A 17,241-nucleotide genomic window follows, 5' to 3' on the forward strand; every position below is an offset into this window, starting at 1 on the left:
TGTCATTTTAAAAGCTGAATAGAATATGCCAAGACAGTGGATTTTCTTTTTAGATGTCATTTAGAAGTAAAATCCCAAGCAATTAAACTATTACTTTCTTGGGTTTTTTTTCCTTAAGCCATCATGCCTTCGAAATTAGTAATTTGAATGACTACTTTTCTAAGAATTAGGTGATGTTTTCAATTGGTTTAAAGGTCTGGAGATCTAAATGTATATGTATCCATTTTTACATTTAAACCTAGAGAATAAAGGTAGTTTTAAGGGCTTTAAGAAATATCATTTCAGAAATTTTTTAATTATCTGTGCTATTCTTCTTTATGCCATAATGTATATGCTTTATCAGTTCAATAGTTTTCATCCCAAATAAGCTATTTTGTTTTACTAAATAGTAAAACTCGTTATCAACTATTTATTCTCATAAATATTAGCTAGGCTAGCGTAAGTGATTATAAAAACCATATCTTGCCAAATTGATATGCTAAATTTTCCTTATATGTCAAACCGAAGTATTTTTTGTTTTAAAATTAATAGATGTTAATTACAAAAAATTGAAAAATGTAGGGACAAAAATAGAAGAAAATAAATAACCCCTAATCTAGTCACCCAATATAACTGCTATTAGCATTTTGCTGTATTTTCTTTTAGTCCTTTTTGATGCATATTTGGGATATATTTTTACATAGTTTCAGTAATATTTTTGCTTTGATTTTAAAATGAGTAAAAAAACAATATCATAGAATTTCATGTGTAAGGGAATGCACATTGAATTTCTACCCAGAATAATGAAAAGAAAAATAGGACTTATTGCCCATTGCCCATTGTTCCAGCTTCAACTCGATACTTTTGTTGATAGAATTTATTCTTCCAGGCCTTTTAAATGACTTACACAGGTAATCTTTGATTTAATTATGTCAAACTTACATGAATGGCATTCCTTGACCAGTTAGGATCCAGTCTTTTTTGTTTCTATTTTAGAAGCTTCTTTTTCCCTCTGCTTTCCTTTCTTTGTTCCTCTCTTCTTTCTGTTTGCCTTCATCAACAAATATTCTTTCCACACCTGATCTTTCAGGAATTGTGCAAGGTTCAGGGAATATGAAGATGTTTGAGCACTAGCCTTCAGAACTCTCTCTCTTATCCTGTCAGTCTTACTGCATTTCTTTACATCCCTTCCTTCCTCCATTCTTCTGTCCCCTTCTTAGCCATGGATTTCACTCCAGTCCCTGGTTCCATTGAAAGTACAGTCTTTCCCCTGTTTGTTACTGATAATTGAAACAACAGCTTAGAGCTGGAAGGGTAAACATGAGAGCCAGTTTTAAGGCTGCTTAGTCCCCATTGCTCCTCTCTGTTTGCAATCATAATATTTCTCCTGGAACCTGTTCGCTTTTGGAGGAAAGTTTGTCTACAGTCATCTCTTGGCTTCTGTATCTTCAATGTGTTTAAACTTAGGACTGAAAGAGTCATAGAGAAGATATTCTTGGTCTTGACGCTTTTAAAATGTATGTGGATAATTTCAATCTATTTTAAAACTAACAATATTATTTTCTATTTATTTTTATCACATATTTGCAGTGCTTCAGATTAAATGTGTTGATCTGAAGTCTTAACCACCATTTGAAATATTTTTCTTTGGATATATAGTCCACATAGAAAATGCATGATAAACAAAATAAACATTAGAAACATGATTTTAAAAAATAAGTTAGATTCTCTATCTGTAAAGCTCAGATTATAAAATTTAGATATGCTAAGGGCTTTGATTATTTAATGAATCACAAATATAAATGCTCTGAATAATTACACTTCTGAAATTGTTTTGAGTAAAGCTAATTCCCAATAAAAGTTGAATCACTGATTTTTATCATAATTTTCTCAGTTTGATGTCCTGAGAAAGATATCTAGGAAAATATTCTGCATGTACCTTCAGTTGTTTTTTAAAAGCCTGTTTTTTGTTTTTTTCTTTTTGCTACCACTACTTAACTTTTGCTTTGCAAGTCTGTTTGGGAAATAATAGTAGTTAATCTTCTAGCTTTATATAACACTCGTATGTGTGTGTTTGTGTGTATAATTTTAAAAATTTATTTTGACTGAAGTACAATATGAAAGGTTGTCGTGACGTTAGCCGTTTTCTTTCCTTTTATTCCCGATTTGTTGCATTCAGTCTTTCTTCCTACCACACACATGCATTCTGTGTATCTTCTCTTAGACTGTATTTTATTTCGTCAGTAAGATAATCAATTGTTTTTAATGTTATTACCTAGTCTATTTCCTCCTTTATCTTGGATGACTTTCATAGAAAACACTTTTTGATGCTTTTTCCATGTTGTGCTTTGACTTCTCAGAACATTGGAAAACCAAAAAGGATCTGGAGTAAAGAAGAGCCCTATGTTGTGTGGACAGTATCCTGTTAAAAGTGAGGGAAAGGAGCTCAAGATAGTTGTACAACCTGAGACCCAGCATCGAGCTCGGTACCTGACTGAGGGTAGCCGTGGCTCAGTAAAGGACAGAACACAGCAAGGCTTTCCTACAGTAAAGGTACTTATTTTATTTCACAATATATGAAGAATTTTCTCCAGTTTTGCATATTAGTTATTTTTTTTAACCAGCAAAAGCTGCCTAAAATAGGATAGAATTGCTAGCTATATAAAATAGAAATTAAAAGTAAAAATCTTACTGAGCCGTAAGCCAAATATTATTACTTTAAATTTTAATTTGAATTTTAGTTTATATTTTTCATCAGTAGCAACCATATTAGATTCTTCTTAAACTTTATATTTAAGAAGAAATTTAAAGTGAGTTCAAAGAAATATTGTAGAAATTATTATGAAGTTGGAAAACAAAGTTTCTTAGATGGCTAATGTAATCAGGACTATTCAACTCAGAAAAGAATTGGTTGATAGGTAACTTAAGTCTTTAGTTTAAGAAATAGGATATTACCTGAGTCTTAATTAACTAAGTTCTTTTCAGAACTTAGATTAAAAGAAAAAAGGGGGGCTTAAATTTCAGCACCTGGGTTACCTGTTACAAACGATATTTTTCTTTGAAGACAAACCAGAAAAAGTGGAGTGGAGGATGTTTAACAAGTGTTCTAACCCCTTGCAAAATACTAAACAGGGAGGAATTTTGGCTAATCACATGGTACATTTTTGTTAAATACAGTTTGTGTAAATGTGTTAGTTGAATAATATTTAGTGGACTGCCTTTTGTTTCATACTTGAATGAAATAATGGTAAAAACTTGGAATCAGGAAACTTACTCATGACCATTTATAAGATTGGTTAATACTCATATGTACCATATCATTTCTACCTCTCTACTACTCACCACACCACCATCCTCAGCCCCCTAAACTCAAAACAAGTAACAAGCAAGTGAGAAATTTAAGTTATACTTTTGATAGTTTGGTCAGTATTTTTAACCTAATGCTCTGACTTTCAGTTTTGCTTTATCTAAGTATTTGTCTGATTAGAAGTGTCGTTAGGTAATTGCCTAACTGTGATAGGGAGTGAGTTGACTGACCTTAAAACTTAAAAGTTTATTAATTCATTCAACAAATATTGCATCTCCCTATGTGTCTGACACTATTCTAGGTACTACTAACAATTTAGGTAAATTGCTTATTTGCCTCATTACGATATCATTTCACAGAGATACAGCTGTACTGGGATAGAAAAGATGTATGAGTTTAACCATTTCGGTGTACATTGAACAAGTTGTTTTGTGATTTCCTGCATTCTGTATTAACAACTTCAATGTTTAAACATAAACCTTAACAAGAATCAGTGTTGGAAAGAAACATTTGTTCCCAAGTGCTGTTTTAAATATTTATTTATTCTTCAGCATACAAATTATAATTTAATTTATGAAGGCTTGCTAGAGACCTGTAATGGCTCATATAGACCTTAGTTTGATCTAGCAGTTTTTCAGACCGTAATGTTTTGGCCCAGGATTTTATGAAGTTGTATGTATGTATTTAGTCTATGAAAAAGAGCTCCATTTCCTTATTACATATATAGCTGTACTTCGAACACTTTTCTACTTGCATAACTTTAAAAGAGCAAAAATTTAGTATATGTACTCTAATTTAATGATGATGATAATGATGCCACTAATACAGTTTAGTGAATTTTTCTTTAGTGGTTGTGGTATATCCTGAGTAACCCACATGCTTTTTTGGCAGTACATAATTTATAAATACCTAAAGGACTGTGTAGTCATTCTTGTTTGCTTGTGCAAATTAATTATGAATGATAGTTTATCATTAAATATCTAAAATTGTAATTAAAATGTGATTATTGCAGAATTTAAACTTATGGTTCTCTGCAGAAACTTAGCCAACTCTCTTTTATGAAAATATTTTACATCTGTTTTTCTTGAGAATTTAAATTATTTCTTTATTGTAATACAATTATAAATAAAAGACTTGGTATTGAATGTTTGATTTTACAATTAGATTATTTGAAAAGCTAATTAGTGTTTATGTTTCATGTTATGTCACTCCAGCTGGAAGGCCATAATGAGCCAGTAGTGTTGCAAGTGTTTGTGGGTAATGACTCTGGTCGAGTGAAACCACATGGATTTTATCAGGCCTGTAGGGTAACTGGACGAAATACAACTCCCTGCAAAGAAGTGGACATTGAAGGCACTACTGTTATAGAAGTTGGCCTTGATCCGAGCAACAACATGACACTAGCGTAAGTACTTAGTGAAAAATTTTCATTATATAATACACTTTCGTGTAAACAGGAAAAAATTTTAGTTTTAATGTATAAAAGAAAATTTTGAGTATTTTATTGTTTTAAACATTACAAATTAAAAAATAAATTATTATAGAATCGTAATGGGTTAAAATTAACTCTTTTGCCTTTTGCTAGAGAGAATTCCCATGGTCCAAGACAGGGAAATAAAAGCCAGGCAGAATACTGGCTTTTCAGAAAATAGACTAATTTGTTGAGATTAATAATATTAAATTAAAAATTAAAATTACAATTTCATTTGCTTTTTTAAATTCTGTTTTCTTAAGTGTTGGCATTAGAAACTGTTTAACAGAGACCATTCATGGTGCCTTGACCCATCTTGATGTGAAAAAGCATATTGCTAGTCTAACTTCACCTGTTTTTATTTTCCTGTATTACAAAAAATTATGTCCTGAGACTGTGTATCTTTCATCTGAAGCATTTCCATTGCCTAAAAATTAGAAGTGTTAGTGATTTAAATTAAAAACTTTTTTTTTCCTTAATCCTTTTGTTAAGAACCTTTAATCCTAAGGTTGAACCATAACAGCAGAAAACATGTTGGTATGGAGTAGACTTATGTTGTAATTATTTGTATTGGATAACTAAAGACTTTTCTCTGTTTGGTTTTCAGTTTCCTTTTGAAAGTCATTTTGAACAACTTAGTAAGAGATTGATTGGAAAAGAAAATTTCGAAAAATATTCAGTAAAGATTTATTTTTTTGTCTACGGTCAGGGTTTAGGCTGACCAAATATCACAGGCTTACCACCATCCCGAAGGAGGATGGCCCTTTAGACATTTTAATCTTTAATATCAGCAATAGAACCTGGGGCACAGAGGGAAGGAGAATAGTTATCAAAAATTAATAATCTGTTTCTGCTCATAAAAAAAGATTGATTTTTTTTAGTTTCTGAAAATTATAAAAATGAATGTAAATAGTGGAAGAAAGGAAGGGAATAATTGATTATAAGAATAGTACTTATTCATTTTTATTCGAAAACACAGACTAATTAAAAAATAATAAATAAATAAAACATATCCCAAAAGCCAACTTCCCAGAAGTAAGCACTATTTTGATATTTGTCTTTTCATCTTTTTTTCTGATAAAATTGAGATAATACCGTACCTACTATTTTTTAACCTCCTTTTCACTTATGATCATTTTCCCATAACATTAAATATTATAGCATATGGTTTAATGGCTACATAGTGTTCCATTCTTTTGGGGACAGTTACTAATATTTTTAAAAATAAAACCCATTTCTTCTATTTTAATATGTAAATTAACTTCCAAAAAAAGGCAAAATTTATTTATTTATTTTTTAAAACAACAAAAGTATCTCTTGTAAATCATTACTTATGTTCAGATTTTGCAAGTGTTTTTACCTTTTTCCTGTTTTTTCCATTATAAATGAAAAGTTGCCAAGATTAGAATTTATGAATATTCAGAATTTGCCCTTCTATGCCTTTTGAATTTGGAACCTTATGATTATATTACATATTCAAAAATTAATAAGGAAGCAAAAAAAGTTTTAAAGAAGCTTGTTTAAGAATATTGTATTCTACATACAACAGAAAATATCAGTTAATGTATTTTTTCTGTTTTAGGGTGGACTGTGTAGGGATATTGAAACTGAGGAATGCTGATGTTGAAGCCAGAATAGGAATTGCTGGTTCCAAGAAAAAAAGCACTCGTGCCAGATTGGTTTTTCGAGTAAATATCACAAGGAAAGATGGCTCCACTTTGACATTGCAAACACCCTCTTCTCCAATTTTATGCAGTAAGTAAGAAAACACAGAGATATTAAATATATGGAAGTTTTTTCATTTTCTGTTAAGCTTTCAGACATCTCTAAATTTCATATGTTTCATATACTCCAGCTTGTGATTATGCAAAATATGAAACATTTAAAAGCTATAGTCAGATTTTCTAGACTAAAGGTAGGCAATTTTAAATAAAATTCAAAAGATATGTAGCATTTTTTAGTTTTCTATTATCATCCTATACTGATTTTAGAAATAATTTGAATAGTTTACCGGAAGTGAATTGCAAAGTCAAAGGATTTTCCCAGCATCTTTACTGTGTGATAAATTATTGTGATCCTAACTCTGTTTTGTGTTGAGAATAAGAAACAGTAAGGTAAAAGGTATACGCATCCTCTGTGTTCATTGCAGCATTATTTACGATGGCCAAGATGTGGAAGCAACCTGGGTGTTCCATCAATAGATGAATAAAGAGGATGTATGTGTGTATATATATGTGTACATACACAATGGGATATTACTCAGCAATAAACAGGAATAAATTCTTGTCATTTGTGAAAAAATGGATGGACCTAGAGCAGTGTTCCCCAACCTTTTAGGCACTAGGGACCAGTGCTTCTATGATAGTCTAATGCATGATGATCTGAGATGGAGCTGAGGCAGTGATGCTAGTGCTGGGGAGTGGCTGCAAATACAGATGAAGCTTCACTCCCTAGCCCACCACTCACCTCCTGCTGTGCTGCCTGGTTCCTAACAGGCCACAGACCAGTACTGGTCTGAGGCCCAAGGGTTAGGGGCTTCTGACCTAAAGGGTATTATACTAAGTAAAGTAAGTCGGACAGAAAACAATAAATACTGTATGATTTTACTTATATGAAGAACCTAAAACGAAACAATACAGAAACAGAATCATAGATACAGAGAACAAACTGACGGTTGCCAGAGAGGAGAGGGTGAAGGAATAAGAGTCACAAACTTCTAGTTATAAAATAAGTCACAGGAATGTAAAGTACAGCATATACTTTACAGGAATATAGTAAATAATATCATAATAACTTTGTATAGTGACAGATGGTTACTAGACATATTGTGATCACATCATAAATTATAGAAATGTGAAATCAATGTTATACACCTAAAACTAATATGATATCGTATGTCAACTATACTTTAAAAAAAAAGAAACCAGAAGATAAGCAGAATTTTGTAAGTATACAGCAATTGGAGTTCTGATTACAAATTACAGTATTATAGTGTTACAAAATGAGAAATAAATTTTTATTTTGCTAACCTTGGCTTAGAAAGTAAATGACATGTCTGTGTTTAAATTCAACCATGTTGTTGAATGTACCTCACCGTATATTCTGGTTTCCCTCTAATGAGTATTATTACAAGTGATAAATAGGAAAATTTTTCCTTTATACATCGCTTAAGATTTTCATCACGTGTGATTTTCTTTGGCATTGCTTCTTTGTAATTTATAACTAAAGTCAAAAGAGCAGAAGAGACCCATTCTGCTGAATTTCTTGTTGGGCTATTATAGGTATTATGACCTTGCTACCTGTAGGATAGTTACAGAGCCTTTGTTATTTAATTGTACCTTAGTTTTGTCAGATTATTTATCTTTTATAAATCTTATTTTTCTCTTTTTTTAAATTCATCTCAGAAATTATAGTCATGCTAGATAATTCAAGTCATACTGCATTAGCAGGGACTGGGAAATGGTTGCCAGCTTTTCTCCTGCTTACATTAGTTTGTTCATTTATTTCTTCATTTTCTATTTTGTTAAGGTATCATTAAAGTATAAATATATCCAGCTAAAAATGGTACAAAATGCAAAAGAAATAGAAAACATGATTTTCTGAAATTTCTCATGTGTAATTATTATCATTTGTTAATTCATCACCATTAATGATAATATATATCCACATTGCAAAAAAAGTATTTGTCCTTGGGAGGCAGTCTTTGAGGTGGATTTGATAGCCCTAAGAAGCAGTAACATCCAATGGGCAGCACATAGAGCTAATACTAATAAAGTTACCATGTTTGGAACTCTTGTCTATATGCCAGGGATTTTGTTAACCACTTTATAAGCAGTATATTACTTAACCCTTACCATCACATTATATGTAGATTCCATTCTACAGTTGATGAAATTGAGACTTAAAAGAGATTAAATAATCTCCTCAAGGACACATAGCTAGTAAATAGTAAAACCAGGATTTAAAGCCTCTGCTTTTAACCACTGTACTGCATTGCCACTGCAATCACTTAACCTGCAGTGCTGAAAAACCAAGTTTGAACAATTCATTTCATTATAGCCATAGCCTCTGGGTGGTTAGGACCATGGATACAGTATTAAATTATGTTAGAGAACTGTTTCTACTACCTAGGAGATTTATGTTATGTAATTTAGATTTTTTATGAATTTAGAAAGTAAATCTCAGTTTACATTAGATTTTACTCGAATACCTATATTATCCCTTCCATTTCCTTTTGTAGATGTCATTTATTATGGAGGTGTATAATATATATTTTTCTTCCTTTCATTGAATATTTGGTACTTGACATCTTTTTAGAGAAACTGGATTAGATAAACATTGGGTAGTACTTTGTTTTAAAGAAAGGGGTACCTTTGCAGTATACTTCCCATACTTCTTTTAGAAGAGAAAGTACTAGAGTAATAATTAATTTGCAAATAAGTTTACATGATAAAATAGCTTTCATATTTCTTACTGGAATTTCATGCAAACTGATTTTCTTAAAACATTATATATATAGCTTAAAATATTTTTAATAGTAATTTCTATGAATATCAATTAGGTCTAATCATTTAGGCAAGAGTCTAAGCCTCTTATCTGCACACTTCTCCTAATGGGTTAATGATTTGATTTTTTAAAAAAATCTATCATTCTGTCTGCGGCCATGCTACCCTTAACAAGCCCGATCCCGTCTGATCTTGGAAGCTAAGCAAGATTGGGCCTGGCTAATACTTGGATGGGAGACCACCTAGGAAGACCAGGTGCTATAGGCATAAAATATAAAATAATAAGGGATTGTAAGCTGACAAGGTCCTTGTAATCTGTAAGGTCAACCAAGGGTTGCCTCGCCTAAAATAAACAAACAAATAAATAAAATATCATTCTATGTTCAAAATGTAATTTTATTTGATTTTCATAGGTTTTCGTTAAATATACTATCCAGAGGTATGTAGGTTTGTCAGATAATCTTACTTTATTATTAACTAGCAAAAAATGACATATTAAAAATTTTTTATGTTTTTAATTATTTTTGCTTAAATATTAGGCTAGAAGAGGGTATTCACTTTAATATATTGTACTCTGTAGTTTATAAAGTTTTTTCATGTATGTTGAAGTCTTAAGAAGTTAATAAATGTTCCCCCTTATAATTAGATTGAGACACATAAGAGTTAGAAAAATTGAGATGAAAATAACAACTTTCCTACTGATAAAACTGTTAGAAAAAAGCCTGGCTTCTTCATACATCTATCCACCCAGTCAAAGCAGCCCACCACAGTTGCAGGCTTCTTACCAACTGGCAGCAAATAGTCTAAACTGTATGCTTCGTGCATGTAGGCAGATAGAAAAGAGGGAGGAAAAAAAGACTGAGCTAACCATGCCCAAGCCCTGCTCCTAACTCCTCAGTAGTTATGTCATTCCTCCTCTCTAGTGAGCATTGCTCTAATGGAGTTTCCCACTAATAATTATACTACATTATCCTATTTGATCCTGATAATAACTCTGTGATGTTAATAGAATAGAAATGATTAGTTTCACTTTTTATAAAACAGGAGAGGGAAGAAATTTTGTTTGTTCAAGGTAAGACTGGCAGATGAGATACCTGATGTTATTTGTCTGTTGTTTTGAGCTGATACCTACCACAGAATATAGGAGGGATTTTATTTTGATCAACTGTAATGTAATAGTGGATATACTTCTTAAATTGTATAGTTTATAATTTACTAGCATAGAATTGGCATATAGGCACATAATTGATTATATACAATCAGGTTCGTGGTTTCTGTCCCATAGAAGCTTCTTTTTTCTTTTATAATAGTTTACTGAGATATAATTTGCATACCATATAATTCAGCCTTTTAAAGCATACAATTAAGTAGTTTATATTATTTTCACAGTGTTATTCAATCATCACTATTATCTAATTTTAGAACAATTTTATCACCACTTCAAAAAGAAACCCTGTACCTATTAGCAGTCATGCTCCATTCTCCTGTCGCCTCTGTTCTTGGCAACCACTCTTCTGCTTTCTGTCTATGTGGATTTGCCTATTGTGGACATTTTATGTAAATGAAATCATACAGTACGTAGCCTTTTTTGTCTGGCTTTTTTCACTTAGAATAATGTTTTCAAGGCCATCGATGTTGTAGCATGTATTGGTACTTCATTCCTTTTTATAGCTGCATGATATTCCATTGTTTGGATTTACTACATTTTGTTTATCCATTCATTTGTTGATAGGCATTTGGGTTTTTCCTACCTTTTGGCCGTTGTAAATAATGCTGCTAAGAGTATATGTATGAAAGTTTTTGTGTGGACCTATGTTTTCAATTCTCTTTGGTGGAATTGCTGGATCGTATGGTAGATAGTTTCTTGTTTAACGTTGATCTAAAATCCATCTTATGACTCGTAGATGACAGTTTTTTAGAAAAAGAACAACACCATCATTTTTCTATACTTCTACTTCCTGCCTTATCATTTTTCTGAAATATTTAAGAGAACTGACTTTGTTTTGATTTGATCATTTTTATCTCTGTTCTTCAACCATTTTATTTGACCTATTTTTAAAAACAAAATGTGATATATATACTAAAATTTTTCATATTTGTGGGATCAGTCAGCAGATTTTGGCAGGCAGTAAAATTGTTCAGGTTAGATTTTTGTTCTGTTTTGTTTTTTTCTGTTTTTAAACAGTTGTGCTTATTGAGGCTACAATGTAGTTCATAGAAACAGTACTGTATTCTAAGAAAATAGTGCCTCATTGCCTGTCAGTCAGTCATTTATTCAGTATAAATGCAGTGCTTCTCAATCCTGGTTATCTGTTAAAGACTCTTTTGGTGCATTAAAAAAATAAAAGAAAGAAAAGAAAAGAAAAAAAACATGCCGGTTTAATCAGAATCTCCAAAGGTGAGTCTTAGGAATGTTTTGGGAAAGCTTCATAATTAACTTAATGGATAGTTAATGATGTGCCCAACTGTGGAAACAGACATGATAGCTTAGGGAGCTTACAGTCTGGCAGGCTAGCGGGAAAAAAGACAAGTAAACGCCCTATTATAAAATGTTATAAAGACTATAGTAGATGCATAAATATAGGGTACAGTGGAAACATAGAAAAGAACGTCTAATCCAGACTGTTGGGAGTTGGTGAAATTTGTGCTATGTCTTAAGGACAAATAGAAGTAAACCAAGCCAAATGGAGTTTAGATGAAAATCATTCTGGGTAAAGGGAGCAGTGTATAAATATACTCCATTAAAGAATATGCTTCTTTTAAGAAGATTAAAAAGAGTTTGATGTAATGTGATTGGAACAAAATGATATTTATGAAGAAGTGGTTATATTTGAGGCTGGTAGAGCTAGGCAAGATCTCTTTTATAAAGAGAACTTGTGTGTTGAGCTAAAGAATTTGGCTTTTATCATAACCGCTTTAGGGAGCCTCAGGTTTGAACTTAGGCTTTGGAGTGGGCTATATGAGGGGAGAAGAAAAGTAAACATATAAATAATACATAATGAAACAAAGGACCCCCCAAAATGTTTTTATTTAAAAAATTAAAAATAAGAATGTCTGTTCCATTCCAGGTTTCTGATTTGTGTTTATTTCCATAAATAAAACCTTTTTGGCAGATTTGAACAATTGGAGTAGATTGAGAGGTGAAAAGGAAATAGGTTAGTAAGAAGGGATAGAATTGGAATGGGACATAGGAGGAAACAGGAAGATGAAAGGGAGCTAGAAAAGGAAAAGGGGCCAAAAGGCTATAGAGGTGGCAGGGAGGAGAGGAAACAGATACTTGCTATTCCATCTAGAGACATTCAATGGAAAGAAAGCCTAATGCCAGAATTTATGTTATGCCTTGTGACCTTAAAAATAAAGTCCTGTTTCTACTTGTTGGTTTAACAACGGCATTGGATCTATTGTCTGTCTTTTTGTTTGTTTCTTTTTAAGGGGATAAACAAATCATCCCCTTTTACGTTCTTAACATCTTCAGATTTCACCAAACAATAAAGGTATACGTGGTTTTTGTTTTGGTATATTGTTTATATTATTTAGTGATACTATATCAAATTAAGAATATCCATTTTCATACTTTTTAGTATTCAAAAGAATACGAATTTTTTTGTAACTTTTTAATGCAGCAAATAATAGCTTTATTTAATAATGTATATTATTACTTATAATGCTTATTGTATTAAATTTGATTGAATTTAATAAGTTTCTACTTCCCTTATTTCTGTCTATCTCCCAACTTTAGGAAAAAAATAATATCATTGAGTAAACTTACCTTCTGTTGACAGATATTATTAAAAAATCTTTACTAATTCTTTTAAAAGGTTGAAATATTTGCTGTGTTGTTTTATAGTATTCAGATATTTATGAATTTTTTTTCAGCTTTGTTTTTGAGACCATGTTTTGAAAGCATCTAAAAGCACATTGTTTTTATAATACTGGAAAGGTGACTCCTTTTTTGTATTATAATTTTTAAGCATCGTGATCACTTTCAAGAGTCAGCTTACTAATTACTTTAAAATAAAAGTTAATGCTTAAATAATCCTGATTTTCGTTCTGGTTAGTATGAAGTCTGTTCTGTTAGGTAACTATTAAACTTTTTTAATAAATAAAACCTTTTAAGGTCAAAGTTTAAAGTTAAATTATCTTGAACAGTAACAAACTATTTATATAAAGTAAATACATATATATAGAAGATAAATACACATCGTATTTTCAGAGGGGCCTTATTTGGCCATCTTATGCCTTTAGTACATAAAAGGAAAAAATGAGATAGGAAAAAAAAGTTTTGATAACCATCAGTGAAGTGGAATTTCCACATAGTATTTGAAAATGGGAGGAAAAGTTATAGACTTTCCATTCATTTTGTTAATATAATATAATTTTGCACCTTTTATTTTCTAATAAAAATGCCATAGTTCTGAACGCCCTTTAAAAACAAATATCTAGTTTCAATGTTGCCCCAAAAAGTTATAAATTAGTTCAGTTAATTTTTCATGTAAAAAGGGCATATAATTGCCAGTGTATGACTAATAACTGTTTCCATTCTGTTCATACATTAGCCCTGTGGATTCAAGCAGTGTATATATGCATTCACAATTTCTTTAAACTCTCAGATATTGCTGAAAATGTCATTTACCACTTAAATAATTAATAAGGATAAGGTACTTATTAGTGTCAATAAGTGATGCTAAATCATGCTGCAGTAACAAACAAAACAACAAAAAATTTCAGTGGCTTAAAATGACAAAGATTCACTTCTCCCTCACTTTATGATAATATTGTGTGCAGTTTGGAAGCAGGTCCATTCTCTTCACTATGGGATCCAGGCTGAAGGAGCTGCTCTTATCTAGGATATTGCCATTTTTATAATGGAGGAAAAAGGAGAAAGTGGAACCATGTGAAACTCTTAAAACTTTTGCTTGGAACCGGCACATTACAGCAGTTCAGATTTCATTATCCAGACAAGTCACGTGGCTAATCCTGATGCGCGTGGAGCAAGAATTTCAGCCTTTCCACAAGGACAGGCCTAGGGACAGAAGGGCAGTGGGTATTTTGATAATAACAATGTCCCGCATCACGTTACATTCTTGTAAAGATAAAATTAACTATTAAATATGTAAGTATCTAAGGAGAAAAAACTTAAGCTTTTCCTAAAAGTTAGTGGGATATCTCACTAATTTAGAAGTTAATGAGTTATGTAAGCCATATTTAAGTTTACCTTTGCAATATATATGTTGTAAGGGTTTATTAAAACAACCAATAGTGTAATTTATGTCAAAGTGCTTGACCTTAAGGGGAGCAGTTCTTTGAGTACTTTAAAAGGTATTTATTTACATATACTAATATCCTAGAAAGCATTCTGGTGAAAAACTGGCCCTTAGGTATCAATAAGAAAGAATGTTTCTGGAGTCAGATATGTTGGGGAAACTGTATACTGTATCTCCTTATTGAATATTTAGTGTACATCAAAATATGAATGCTTGGAGAAATCCTTTTGTTCATTTAATTTGCTTAACCTAGTATTTCCCTGATTTAGTTTACTTTGGAACCTACTTTGCTAAGCAATACCTATAAATTTTCTTAAAATCCTGGCGTGAAGAAGTTGGTAGGGTGATTACAGTTCATTCATTAGATCTGGCTCCTCAGTGCTTGTCAACCTCTTTTTCAATTTTGTTAGTAGTTTGTTAGTCTTTGTAACTGAAAATCAAGTCATTTTATTTTTTAATCTCAGGGTATCCCAGTTCAGGGAGATTCCCTGGTAGAAAGACTTATTCTGAAATGGATGCAGTTGTGTTCAGGTGTTCTTTTGGTATGGGTCCTCTGAGTCTTGGATCTAGATCCTCAAAGCCCCATACCACCCAGAAGCACTCGTTGTCTCTATGTAATGGCATAGCTAGCTGAAATTTTTAAGGTTAGGATTGTGGAACAAGCATATTTTTTAACTGAAGTTTTAAAAAATATTATTAAGACAAAACATGACCAAGTTCATATTTTAAAACTTTTTTTATTCATGTAATGAGAAAACAAAGATGACATAATTAAAACCTCATCTTAGACATTAATCTATTCCTATAAAATTTTACAAAAGTAATTAAAAATTAATGTGGACTTTTCCATTTTTTCTGTTCTCTGTTAGGATAAAAGTTAAGTTATAGATTAAAGGTAGTCAAAATTCAGAGGTCAGCAAAGAAAACTTACAGAACTGGATAACTGAGAGCTGTTTTTAGATAAGTAATAAATATTAGTGGTTCTTTTCATGGAATGCTTATGTATACCCACAGCTCAGCCAGCAGGAGTGCCAGAAATCTTGAAGAAAAGCTTGCATAGCTGTTCAGTGAAAGGAGAGGAAGAAGTATTTTTAATTGGCAAGAACTTTCTGAAAGGAACTAAAGTGATTTTCCACGAAAATGTTTCTGGTAAGTAGGCATAATACTGAATTAGAGATTGTCGCATGTTTCACTTTGTTATAAAGATATAGTCATAACTACAAGTAAAAAATTTTAAAACTTTTAAATTTTAAATTTTAATTTTAAATCGGTGTTTTTATTTCAATCAGATGAAAATTCTTGGAAGTCAGAAGCTGAAATCGACATGGAATTATTTCATCAGGTATAATTTAAGCCCTTTAATAGTTTGATTGTTTACTCTCCGAGAAATAGTTTTGTTCTGAAATTTTCCTAAATCAGCATTAAATTTCTTCTTTATATGAGATTGATGTAAATTATTTAAAGTTTATTTCTCAAGTTTCTTTAAGTGAAATAGAATTATTCCACTGATACTAGAAGTGACAGTTCTCTTTTAAAAAGTTTAAGAGTCTACGACCATGCCACCCTGAACGTGCCTGATCTCGTCTGATCTCGGAAGCTAAGCAGTGTTGGGCCTGGTTAGTACTTGGATGGGAGACCACCTAGGAATAACAAGTGCTGTAGGAATTAAAAAATAAATAAATAAAAATAAAAAGTTTAAGAGCATTAGCAAATTACCATTGTTAATAAATAAAACATTTCTTTCCTAATATTTATTTGCTCTAGAGATTTGGATTATCTTTACCTACTATTTAGTTAAATCAAAGGGAAACTTATTTATTGAGTACCTGCTATGTGCCAGATGTTTTATATTTATTAACCTTTTACATTCAGAAGTGCAATTTATTACACTTATATTAAAAGGTGTGTATTCGTAAGACCTTACATGTGTTGTTTTTCAGATAACAAAGAAAAAGAGCTTGAAAACAAGAATAAAGAACTGACTTAAGAATTAATATGTAAAGCAAATAGGACCAAACTCATAGATGTTTGAATAAAGAACTGACTTAAGAATTAATATGTAAAGCAAATAGGACCATACTCATAAACTAGCAGAAGAGAAGGACAAACTTATGAGCAAATCAGATAGAAGACATATGCAGAAGAGTACTATGTATAGGAGTAGATGATAGAGAACAAAGAAGCAGGAACAAACTAATGTGTAAAATACCCAAGGCCTAAAATTTAGCGTAAAATGCTGATAAGAGTAGAAGAGAGCACATGAAAGCAAGCAGAGTTGGAGGAGGCAACAATTTGGAGCATCTGTAAGCCAGTTTTAAAAAGTTCCTAATTCCTTTGTGGTTTTTTAAATTTATTTTTTACTCTCTCATGTTTTAAGAAAAATCTAATAAAATTTTAAAACACTATATATCCATTATATTATATACAATATATTGCTAGACTCAAAGCTAAGGGCACAGTGCTTCCTAAGATGCCCCTCACTTCAAGCACAGCCACAACTTCAGGGGTCTCTTGGCCACTCTAACTTTTGAACAGTTGGCTTCAAATTCAAGGGTTCCCTCTCCCCGCTCAGATTTGCTAGAACAGTTCACAGAATTCAGTAAAGCACTACATTTAACTATTTTAGTTTTATTAGAGCAAAAGGACACAAATCAGAACCAGCCAAAGAGACAGATGCCTAGAGCAAGGTCTGGGAGGGTCCTAAAGGCAAGACTT

At 31.6% G+C, this 17,241-nt stretch overlaps 1 protein-coding gene and 2 pseudogenes across 10 annotated transcripts in view; all 3 read left to right on the plus strand.

Annotated features, from left to right (window-relative positions):
- The window catches only part of NFAT5 (nuclear factor of activated T cells 5), a 108,964-nt gene that overhangs the window by 65,884 nt on the left and 25,839 nt on the right, over positions 1 to 17,241 (plus strand). For all 10 annotated transcript variants that reach the window (XM_006909813.3, XM_015587717.2, XM_015587714.2 and 7 more), the window contains 5 exons: positions 2,340 to 2,532; positions 4,501 to 4,691; positions 6,340 to 6,512; positions 15,541 to 15,675; positions 15,816 to 15,868. In XM_006909813.3, coding sequence (XP_006909875.1) covers positions 2,340 to 2,532; positions 4,501 to 4,691; positions 6,340 to 6,512; positions 15,541 to 15,675; positions 15,816 to 15,868 — 745 coding nt within the window. The remainder of the gene's footprint in view (positions 1 to 2,339; positions 2,533 to 4,500; positions 4,692 to 6,339; positions 6,513 to 15,540; positions 15,676 to 15,815; positions 15,869 to 17,241) is intronic.
- LOC112478211 lies at positions 9,411 to 9,529 on the plus strand (annotated as a pseudogene).
- On the plus strand, positions 16,073 to 16,191 carry LOC112478302 (annotated as a pseudogene).

The sequence above is a fragment of the Pteropus alecto genome, unplaced genomic scaffold (assembly GCF_000325575.1).
Source record: "Pteropus alecto unplaced genomic scaffold, ASM32557v1 scaffold42, whole genome shotgun sequence".
Lineage (NCBI taxonomy): Eukaryota > Metazoa > Chordata > Mammalia > Chiroptera > Pteropodidae > Pteropus > Pteropus alecto.